This window comes from Lissotriton vulgaris, chromosome 2_1, assembly GCF_964263255.1.
Source record: "Lissotriton vulgaris chromosome 2_1, aLisVul1.2, whole genome shotgun sequence".
Taxonomy (NCBI): domain Eukaryota; kingdom Metazoa; phylum Chordata; class Amphibia; order Caudata; family Salamandridae; genus Lissotriton; species Lissotriton vulgaris.
Genome location: NC_141687.1, coordinates 1,465,601,146 through 1,465,613,359, shown reverse-complemented (window position 1 = coordinate 1,465,613,359; position 12,214 = coordinate 1,465,601,146). Strand labels below are relative to the sequence as shown.

The following is a 12,214-nucleotide window of genomic DNA, read 5'->3' as shown; positions in this document are numbered from 1 at the left end:
CGGTAATTCACTATTAGGACATGCCAACTTGGTCAGGCGTGTCCTACCTTATACTTACAATGCACCCTGCCCGCGGGCCTACCATAGAGGTGACTAACATGAAGTCAAGGGAAGGTTCAAGGGGCTGGCAAGTAGGTATACCTGCGCAGCCTGCGTGACAGCACGAAGCTGCACGTGGGTCTCGCAATGACCGACCCGTAGACATTCTTTTACGAGGCCGCTCCTGTGGGTGGCACAACACGTGCTGCAAGCCCACGAGCGGCATTTGTATTTACAAGCCCCGGCACTCCTGGTGCACTAGACTAGGGACTGACAGTAAACCAAATAAGCCAAACATGGATACACTAGATACAACAATTTAACATAGTGAGCACTTGCGCTGTGGCACTGATCAGCAGTGACACCGCGCCCAAAGCATATACCAGCAAAACATCATAAAACAGTGGCGGCAAACAGAAAAAATGGAGGAGAGACTCAAGCCAATGATGTCAGGTCTAACAATACTGATCGGGAAGGTGATTGGGAGCTGCATGTGAAGAGTGAGCCACTTATTACTGTGTTTCACGAATTCGATTGCATAAACTACCCGAGATATGGGTCTTGAAATTTGGAAAAAGTGAAAAAACTAGAGGTGGAAAAACCATAACACTACAGAAAATTCCTCCAAAGACATTTTGTGGTGAAAGTCAGAGAGGGAAGATTCAATGCTGTAGCTCCAGATAGGAAACTGGAACAGAGGATCCAGAGATCACAGAAAAATTCCAAGGGAATTGTTGGTCAGACACGTAAAAGTGAATATGTTGCTTAATGGCAGCTAGCTTACCATGAAGTCCTTTCTATTTGCAATGTTTTCAGAGATGACAAATTTAAAATTAATGGACCATTGTGAAACTGTTCCCCATTACGAACTTGTTGGAAAGAGAGGGGAACGTTTTAATAAGCATTTTGACAGCCTTCTTCATTTCATGCAGCAGCAAGGAAACCCCTTTGAAATGACTGAGCCTATGCGACTACACAACTTCGTGACCAAACAATATGTGGATAACCATGATGCGTCTACTAGGTGTCCTGGAACAATTAACACTATATGCAGAACTGAAGCAGAAGAGATTTGCATTGAAAGGAAAAAAGCTGTTTGACATAATCAATAAAGCTAAACTTCCATGCTTTAATTGCCATGGTTAGAGTTTCGTCTAACCAGTCACTGCAAAAGAGGTTTGGAAGCACATAGAGAGATGGATGTCGCAAAAGAGAGGGGTGAATTTATCAAGGACATTCTGTTACATGATCTCTTCCAACAAACGCAGTATTTGATGGATATGCTGCAACCGAACCAGTGAAGCACAAACTCACACAAGAGTTCGAAAAAAAACTTTCACTGAAGAGTTTACAATTCGAAAAGGTGTCCTCATTAAAAACTGCTGTTATTGTAGACTATTTGCCACAATTGTGAATAGTCGAGATTTAATCCATGCAAAACGACGGAGAGGTCGTTCAGACTGTTCGAAAGATATCAAAGTCAATAGGCACCTTGCAAGAAAAGCACATTGTCTGTGACAGTTAACTTTAACTATCTGTCAAAGAAAGTGACAGAATTAGACAAATGTCTACAAGTGGAACAACTGACTTTGCCTGCATCAAAAATTTGGCACCTATACCTGAGCAGCTTGATAAATTCAACATCGAACAAGATGAACTTGGGGATGTTAATTCTATGGCAGGCCCGAGGCGAGGATTATGCTGATCTTTCTTTTATTTTTCCTGCACAGCAATTTCAACTTTCATCAAAAAACAACTACAAGTCCCATCGTAACTGTAGTCCATAGTGTAACTCCAGCCAACCAATCAGAGGTAACCATCATCCTCTAGGGCACGCCGTTGTTCCTGTCTTTCCTCTTTCTTTCCTGCTTGGCCACAAGATAAGTTTATTTTACCCTCGCTCTGGCGTGCGGTTCATTTTCTTTCAAGTGGTGTGTTTTTCTTTGTTTATGTGCACGCATTTGTATTATAGCTTGAATTGTGTCCGTTTATAAGGTTTTTATTTCCTAAGGAGGGCTGCGGGAGCTTTAACGCTCCACCCACGGCTCAATGATAGTGCAGTGTGGTGTTGTGCGGACAGGGGGCGCGGCCGCGTCTCAGTGATCTCGGGCACGCTAGACGCGACAGGATCAGAGAGAGCCGATAGTTCACCCGTTGTGCACGGCCCGCATGAGCTCTGGAAGCCCTTACGCCTGCTTCGTGCAGGTCAGTACCATAAATACTGGAATCTCCTGGTGAACGCCCGCATTGTGGGTCGGTATTGAAAGCGAGTGTGTGTGCTTGTCTGAAGCGCTTGTTTGCGGTGCACACAGCGCTAGTTAGCACTTTCAGGATATATGGGACAGGCCCAGAAGTTCATACCCAATGATTGAAGGGTGAGTCGCCCCTGCGGGTTTTATCCCAGCCCACACTCTGTGTGGCCCATATTCAGTGCCTGGCATGCCCAAATTGACACCCCCTTGCAGGTAGTTGTTCTGCTTGCACCTAGAGCGTTGGGGTTTGTTTTTCTTCCGGCTTTGTTTGTGGCAAGGTAGTCTGTTCCGCTTCATCACAATGGAGGACTACACTGAGGAAGAAACTGTCCAAGTCATCCCTTTAGATGACGAGTTTTGTGACGCCGTGGATGTCTCCATCCATTAGGCAGTTAATAAGGCCATGGGGCGTATTGAGCCATGTATCATGCAATTCGCATTTACGATACAGTCGCAGCGGCCACGAAAAAGGAAAAACACGGCAGATGCCAATTTGGGCGCCTTTGATCGCCTCAAAAAGGCGTTTTCGGCTAGGTAAGAAAGGGAACCCCACCCCATCCTAACAGCACCACCAGCTTCACCAACCGGGCAAGATGATGATGACGAGGACTCTTTAGAGGAGTCAGCCGATGAGGCAGGCCCTTCCAGGCCTTGGCGCCCCGCAGAACATTCTGCCACAGACGCACCGGAGGGCGTCGATCAGTCTGACATGCTGTTTCCAGAGGACCAGAAGACCTGGTCTCCGGGGCTCCAGAGGCCGTGGTAGACGATGCGCAGGCAGAGGCCACAACGTCCCTAATCCAGGTGAGACCTTCTCCTCCTCTATCCCCCTTCCAGGTGGGTGGCAGGTTGGCGGCTTTCGTAGACAACTGGCCGCCTATTACCTCAGACGCATGGGTGTTACAGACCGTCCAAGGCTTTCATATAGAATTCTACAGGTCCCCCAAACACGAGGTTCGCCCACGTCCGCTGGTTTTTGCAGCCAATCAGGTTTCCCTCTTCGATTGAGAGGTGTCCGAATTGCTGCAAAAAGGAGCAGTGGTCCCAACAGCACTTCATCCCAGGGGATTCTTGAGCAATATTTTTGTGGTCGACAAGACAGATGGAGGGCAGCGACCAGTGATCAACCTAAAGGAATTCAACCAATGGTTGGTTTATCGACATTTCAAGATGGAGGGCATCCATCTACTGCGGGATCTTCTTCAACCAGACGATTGGATGGTCCGTCTGGACCTAAAGGACGCGTACTTAGTGGTACCCCTCTTCACCCCTCACCGTCGGTTCCTTCAGTTCATCTGGAAATACAGAGTGTTCTAGTTCGCCTCCCTCCCCTTCGGCCTGTCATCGGCCCCATGGTGTTTCACCTAGGTTCTCAAACCAGTGGTGGAGACGCTTCGAGCGAAAGGTTTACGCCTCATCATTTACTTGGAGTCCTCTTAGATCAATGTCCAGTCAAGCTCGCGCAGAACTTGCGAGAGATGATAGATCTTCTACAAAGCCTGGGGTTTATTATAAACTCAAGGAAATCAATCCTGATCCCTTCCAAACAGATGACCTTTCTCGGTTTTTGGTGGACTCGGTTTCACTTACCTGGAGTCTTCCAGCTCCCAAGATAATGAAGATCCGCAGGGAACTGCGTCGTATGTTGGCGCGTCGGTCCACCTCACTTCGCCAGATCGCGTGTCTCGTAGGCCTCTTGAGTGCCTTGATTCAGGCAATTTTCCCGGGCCCGCTCCATTACAGAGCATTACAACGCCTGAAAGCCTCGCACCTTCGTAAAGGCCTCCAATATTCGGATCAGGTTCCCCTGACAGAGGAAGTGCAAGTCGAGATGACCTGGTGGCTCAACCACATGGAGGCATGGATTAGCAGGGCCATTTTCGTCTGCAAGCCGGATTTAGTGATAGAATCCGATGCCAGCAAATCAAGCTGGGGGCCCGCTGAGGAGATTCCTTTACAGGAGGAAAATGGTCAGCCGACGAGAGTTTTCTACACATCAACTGCTTGGAATTGATGGCGGGCTCCTTCGCCATCCAGTGTTGGACGAAGGACAAAGCAACCTGCAGCGTGCTTCTGAAGATGGACAATGTATCAGCCGTCCGATACATCAATCACCTAGGGGGCACAAAGTCCAGAGCTGGCCAAGGATTTTTGGACCTTTTGCTTGGCACAAAATGTCTCAGTGACAGCAGAGTACTTTCCAGGGAAATCCAATTTGATATCGGATTGGTGCTCCGACAGTTGGTCTGACATGAGTCTCTGACAACTTCTCCCTCCAGTATTCCAGCGCCGCAACAGATAATGGGCTGCCTTCTTAGTGGACCTTTTTGTGTGCCGGTTGGACCATCAACTCCTGAGGTTCTTCAGTTGGAAGCCGGACCCACTCGCGACAGCGACGGATGCGTTCCTCCAGGACTGGTTCAAAGAGAAGGGTATGCCTTTCCCCCGTTCGCTATGATTATGCGCCTAACCACGCAACTCAGGAGGCAACATGCAAAGCTGGTTTTGACCACTCCTTATTGGAAGTCTCAAGTGGGTTCCCAGGTCTTCTGGAACTTTCTTGGGATTTTCCAATCCTTCTACCCCAAGATCCTCTTCTCCTGAAGAACCCTCAGGGTGAACCACACCTGTTAATCCAGCAAGGTGGAATGCCCTTGGTAGCATGGCAGATTTCTGGCATCATTGGAGAATCACTGGCCTATCGACAGCGGCTCAGTCTTTGTTGGGGGCAGCCTGGGCTGATGGCACCAACAAGAGGTATAAGTCGGCTTGGCCCAGATGGGTTAGTTGGTGTGTTCGGGGCGGTCACGATCCCATGGGGTGCAAAGCGGTGAATATCATGAACTTCTTAGCCTCTCTGGCGACACATAGTCTGGCTTACCGCACTGTCAATTCTTATAGATCAGCGATTTCTGCTGGTCACCTTCCGATCGACGGCACATCGGCTGGAGAACACCCTCTAATATGCAAGTTGAGGCGGGGAATTCGTCTTTCTCTTCCTCCAGAACCCAGATATTCCTTCTTTTTACGGTATGTCAACAAAGTTTTACAGTTGTTTCAGTTGTGGCAGGCTAACAGGTACCTCTCTCGCAAGGAGCTTTCCCCCAAGCTGGCTATGTTTCTGTGCTTGGTGTCCTGTCGGCAGGTGTCAGATGTCAGGGTCCTGGACATTACAGGTTGCAGCTTTACCCCGGATGGGGTTACATTTCACCTCATGCGAAGGACTAAATCTGACACTAGTCATCTCATATCCGGCGTTTGACAAAGTCCCAAAGCTGTGTGTCATTCGTTGCCTTAAGGAGTATTAGACCATGACCGAGGAACATCGGCCTCCAGGTTAGCAACAGCTCTTAATTTCCATGAGGAAGCCCTTCAAGGCGGTTTGACCACCAATAGCTCGCTGGATCAGATGGGTGACGCAGGAAGTGGGCATTAATGTCTCGCAGTTCGGAGCACACTCAGTAAGAGGAGCTATGGCATCTAAAGCCTTTAAATTGGGCGCCAGACTGGAAGATATTCTCAATGCAGCAAATTGGTCTTCGGCCTCTATGTTTAAAAGATTCTACTTTAAGCCAGTCATGAATATGGCGTCATTGGTGGTGGATAAGCTTTGAATGAGCATAATCCTCACCTCCGGTCCTGCCATAGAATGAAAAATGTCCTAGTAACCATGACGGAAAGTTTCAATTCTATTAAGGACTCAGAGGCGAGGATTATTCCAACCCTGGGCTCAAGGAGACCTGTTCCCTCCCTCATGGAGTTATCGGCTAGGTTGGTTTACAATCTTTCCAGCTGAGATCCTCTTAAGGGATAAGTATTCTTCTTCCAGATATCATCTTCGATTGCATTCACCTTTCTTGTGTAGTTTGAGGTTGTGTTCTTCGACGTTCCGGAGAACGGTTCATGGGTTCTTGTTTAAATTCATCTAGGTCCTGAGGGTTCCAAAACATGACCATGACCGAGGAACATCGGCCTCCAGGTTAGCAACAGCTCTTAATTTCCATGAGGAAGCCCTTCAAGGCGGTTTCACCACCAATAGCTTGTTGGATCAGATGGGTGATGCAGGAAGCGGGCATTAATGTCTCGCAGTTCGGGGCACACTCAGTAAGAGGAGCTAAGGCATCTAAAGCCTTTAAATTGGGCGCCAGACTGGAAGATATTCTCAATGCAGCAAATTGGTCTTCGGACTCCATGTTTAAAAGATTCTATTTCAAGCCAGTCATGAATATGGCGTCATTGGTGGTGGATAAGCTTTGAATGAGCATAATCCTCGCCTCCGGTCCTGCCATAGAATGAAAAATGTCCTAGTAACCATGACGGAAAGTTTCAATTCTATTAAGGACTCAGAGGCGAGGATTATTCCCACCCTGGGCTCGAGGAGACCTGTTCCCTCCCTCATGGAGTTATCGGATAGGTTGGTTTACAATCTTTCAAGCGGAGATCCTCTTAAGGGATAAGTATTCTTCTTCCAGATATCATCTTCGATTGCATTCACCTTTCTTGTGTAATTTGAGGTTGTGTTCTTCGACGTTCCGGAGAATGGTTCATGGGTTCTTGTTTAAATTCCTCTAGGTCCCGAGGGTTCCAAAACAGAGTAGGATTCTTGGGTGTCCAATTGATCGCAGTCAAGAAAGAGGAAGGACAGGAGCAACGGCGCGCCCTAGAGGATGATCGTCACCGCTGATTGGTTGGCGGAGTTACACGATGGACTACAGTTACGATGGGACTTGTAGTTATTTTTTTGATGACAGTTGAAATTGCTGTGCAGGAAAAATAAAAGAAAGAACAGCATAATCCTCGCCTCCGATTCCTTAATGAATTGAAACTTTCCGTCCTGGTTACTAGGAAATTTTTCACTTGCCAAAACATTACTGATGCTTCAGTGAAACACTGAATTTCCAATTATTGCAGGTGAAATGATTGTCAATGAGGAGTTGGCGCCTGCAGAGACACATTCAAAAGGTACGGATCATATTGTGGAAATGTGATTTTTAATGGGCACACTGGTGCAGGGGTCACCCTTCCCTGTCCACGGGTCCGTAGACCAACAAAATAAAGATTGGCACTGATGCTGAAATTCAAATAACACGTTTTTTCTCACTCATGAGTGGGACCACGTCCATACAACACCCTCAAGTGTTCCAGGAGATAGTACATTAAATACACAGACCATGGTGCTTATATACAGATTTTGTTGCAGAGTAAGCATGTAGTTACAAATAGAAGGTACAGGCCTACACAGGAGTAGTTACCAACAAACATGGGCAGATGGGAGATCACTTAGACAGCAAAGTGATAGTATAACTATAGTATTACTAGGGTCTTTGGCTGTTTCCAAAAGTACTACTTTTTGGGCAGGGGTCTGAACTGTTTGTGCCGTTTTAACTTTACTAGCTGATTTTTGCTCCGTTTTTAAACATAGTGTATCATGTCTTAATTTAAATACTTACCTAATTAGATCAGGTATATTTGAAAAAAGGAAAGTTCCATCACTTAATTATTTATAATCAAAATTGATATCCTTGGGCTCTAAGTTTTTAGAAATGTTTTTAAAAACAAGTATTACTTCCCAGGTAAACTTCTCTGCAAAATATAACTGCTCTAAATCTTTCCACTGCTGTACCATCACTACAAGATCTGAAGCAGAAGTAGTCCCACAAGCTTCTTTGCAAGCAGTGGATCTGATATTGGCTTTATCGTCAACAGTCAAAGTGGAGCGAGTCTGCCGCCCATCTTGCTTATCCAGGTCTTTATCATTCGAAGAAAAATGTTCTTCTTCAGAAAGATCATTCTCAGGGGCAGAGGGAAACTTATATGGGGCGGAGGTCGATCTAAAAAGATGGAATCATGCTGAGGTTTATTAAGTATGGGATAAATGGGGCACCTAATAGGGTACTGGCCAGTTACCTCTAAACTACGCTCCCTTTCCTTTTTTTCTTTTATTGCCTTCATCTCTTTATTTTTTAATACCAATGCTTTTTGATACATCGTTTTTCGCTGTTCTTTTGCTGCTATAGATTCTTCTTTCCTCACTCTCTCTTGCACTTCTTTCTCCCACATTCGTACACAATCAAACATATCTTGTCGACTTTTCCTTTTAAACAAACACTGTTCTACATATTGAATCTTCTAAAAGTCGAATGACTAATTCACTGGCCATTGTAGATCAGGTTCCTTTTTTGTATATTTGTTCCACAGTGTATAAATACATTATGGAAGAAATACAATTTTTAATGTACATATGCCTTTTAGGTGTCCCCTATTGGGGAGCCGGCTGACTTCTGTCTAAATCCATTTTGGTACCTCCAAGACAGCAACACAGCCTACGGAGTGTGCTGGAAACAGGCATGCTACCAAGTTTTTGCAAAATATTACTTTTCCAAAATATTCAAAAGTACACATTACCTGCCTTTATCTTTTGCAAAAAATAAATCAAATGAACAAAACCAGAATCTTGGCCTAGCAAATCAGGAGTGTCCCTTCAGCAACCTAACAAAACAAGAGTCTCCAACTTCTAGCTGCCAATCTTTTGGTCGACCTAATGGTCACTGGCTGCAAAAAAAGTACGCCAAAGGATACCTCAGTCGGGACCGGCCACCACCTGGAGGGTCAACTCGAGAAAACTGGAAAAATCACTTTGGCTGCAAAGACAAGGGTCTCCTCCTGCAGGTTGTCTCCTCAGCAATATTCCACTCTTCTGTCAAGACCACTCCTTTGGACCGCTGCGTCTCCGATGAGGACCCACCTGTTGGGCGCCAACCTGTGGAAATGTGCTTTTTATTGGGCACACCGGTGCAGGCAGCACCCTTCTCTGCCCACAGGTCCGTAGACCAAAAAAATAGAGATTGGCACTGAAGCTGGAACTAAAATAACAAGTTTATTAATCACTCATGAGTGAGACCACGTCCATACAACACCCTTAAGTGTTCCAGGAGGCAGTACATTGAATACACAGACCATGGTGCTTATATACAGAGTTTGGTGCAGAGTAAGCATGTAGTTACAAATAGAAGGTACAGGCCTACACAGGAATAGATACCGACAAACATGGGCAGGTGGGAGATCCCTTAGTCAACAAAGTGGGAGGGGGAACAGAACTGTTTACAACTGCAGAAAATAGTTGACAGTTCCATCTTTAACCAGGTGCATTTTAGCGGCTACAGCCCTTTGCTCAGCACATACATTGATTTGGCCCAGTACAGAAGGAGTTATCTAAAGCTAAGGCTGATGACTCAAGCTGAATAGAAGGGCAAGCAACAGTGAAGACGGAAGAATTATATAGCTAACAAAATGGATGCCACAACCAAAATGGCTTCAGCTTATGCTAACGGAAATTATTACATGTTTTCCACAATATTGTTCAAGAACTTAACAGCAAATCAGAGGAAGGTGACCTTCTTCTTGTGCGACATGTTGAGTGGGCTGTTCGAAATTATTCCAATTGAGTCATTGTACTGTATTGTAAAATGACACAGATATTATTATTGTGCAACTTAGATTTGTTGCAATGGTCATAAGTCAAGCATGGTCAGAGATATGGATACGTTATGGAACAGGCAAGAAAATACACTTGATCCCGCTTCATATTCTATAAAGGTAAATTGGCCCAGAGATTCCTAGTGTTAAAGGCACATATTCTTATGGGTGAAGACACTATAAGCAAAATTGGAACAAATCTTGGAGCCTTAACTGCTGAACCTGTGGAGTTTTAAAAGGATATGCTGGGATAGAAAAAGAATGTGACTTTAAAGACGTAGAAAAATACTTTGTGAGTGTGTGCAAAACGAGTTCTGACTTTCACACATTTGACGATCTTAGATACAGTCAGTTCAAGAGATCAGTCCGGCTAAGTGACCTTCTACTGACATCATATTCTGTGCATGGACACATTAAAAGAGTGTTCTACATGATACGAGGATGTGTAAATGTTTTGGAGAAAAAGATCTGTGTGAATTTTGTTGGGAAGATATTTGATGGGGTGCTAAAACCCAAGATATTCGTAAAGGATCTATCCACACAGAACTTACATGTACATGTACTTGCAAAACCTGTACTACAAAACGATGATTCTGTAGATACACTCTTCTCTAATTTTCAACATTCTGCAAATGTACCACGAGCGTTTGCCAAAACAAATAAAGTGAAATATTAAAATGTGTCAAAAACAGGAGCGATAAACATTACTTTTTTCATATTCAGATCATAAACATTGTTTGGTGTATACATAAAAGGATTAAAAAACATTAATATTTGTTTCATTTCTATATATGTCTCTTCTTCGTCTATTATAGCTGCCATTTTGGAAAATGGCGGAAGGGTTGCTGTGAGGAGTTTTCTGTTATAATAAGACTATTTGGCCACCAAAGCCTATGTGTTGAAACCAAAATGAAGTAAATAGGTTTCATGTTTCCTGAAAAGTTACATCATACCTACTGTGGAGTGGTGTGGCTCACTGGTTAGAGGCGGCAGACCCGGAAGCAGAGGACGGCCTGGGACCAGGGTTCAAAACCCGACGCGGCAGGGTTGTGAACCAGGGTCAGCAGACTCGATAATTCTCGCCTCAGTGCCTACTCTAACCAGGGATCACACTCGGCAACTCTGGGCATTAGCTTGCCTCAACTCCACCACGGCCCCTGGTTTCACCTTGGAGATACCCAGGAGGGAACATCTCACAGGGAAAGCCAGGACGGGTTTCCCAGCGGTCTATAGCGCCAGGACGCCTCCGGGTAGCAGTGCGCTTTACAAGACACACACACATTTACATTTACACATCCCCTATTTTAAAAAATGTTGCCCAGAAAATTTGGACTAGATCAGCAATGTATACCAAAACGAAATTACTTCTCTAATGATCCAAAAAACAAATCAAGAAATAAAACATTTTTTTTACGGACGTATACAAGGGGGCCCAGATTATGACTGCATGTATGGTCATCCAGACGAGTTCAGTTTATAGGCTAGACCTATTAGCTTGCCAGTGACTGTTTTCACTGTGAGTTATACTTCCTAAAACTCCAATTAAGAAAGGCAGGTAGTATGTGCAGCATTGTCTTTGCGAGAATGTTAATGGGGCTAAGATCAGAGACATAGGCACACTGGTTTGTTCGTCCAAAATGACACATCTGTGAATGTCAATGATATGAAAGTCAGTGGCATACAGAAGATTTACCTTTGCTGCGCTTGTTTTTAGCTGTGTCTGGCATATCCTTCAAATGCTGCTTTCCCCTGAACAAAACATCAGAAGGACCTTAAATAAATAAAAAAGTCATGATTAATAGGGTCTCACTTATGGACGTGTGCTCATGAAGATCGTACATGAACTCCACGGGTAAAAACCGAGAAGATTGAGCTGCATACATGTGTTTAATGGATCTCTGAAAGCAGACAAACTATACAAGGAGAGAATATCCATTTACGAATATTTTGAAAAACAAATGGAACTTGAGAATTCAATAGGAAGAAAAAGGCATTACATATCAGGAATTACAAACAATGGAAACAGGCTAACATTTGCAAGTCTTTATGAAAGACTACCAGTGCGAACTCCCACGCTAGCCATCTAACAAGAGAATATAAATCAGGAGACACACTGACTGATCTCACTATTACCAAACTCTTAAACTTAAGGATAGAAACTGGAGCAAAGATTCTAGCAGGACCCCCACCGCCTCCCACATTTCTATGAATTATCGTAAAGACAGGCATTCACTTGGAAAACTCAGGAAGTAATTTCCTTGTCCTTTTCCATTATTGCACCAATACTGAACTCAGCTCTTTGGAGCATTAGTGGAAATGGAATAAGACTGATTTTTGGATCAATTTAACATCTGAATGGAAAGTGAATAAAAATTGACAAAGCCAATGGGTCTCGCCTATATGAGGGCTATTGGCTTTACCAATATATTTTAGCTATGTTACACAGC

At 44.6% G+C, this 12,214-nt stretch overlaps 1 protein-coding gene across 1 annotated transcript in view; it reads right to left on the bottom strand.

The window, feature by feature from the left end:
* LOC147732761 (uncharacterized) overlaps positions 1-12,214 on the bottom strand; it is a 503,177-nt gene that overhangs the window by 178,001 nt on the left and 312,962 nt on the right. Inside the window, exon 7 of the mRNA XM_086957325.1 lies at positions 11,461-11,538. Coding sequence (XP_086813451.1) covers positions 11,461-11,538 — 78 coding nt within the window. The remainder of the gene's footprint in view (positions 1-11,460; positions 11,539-12,214) is intronic.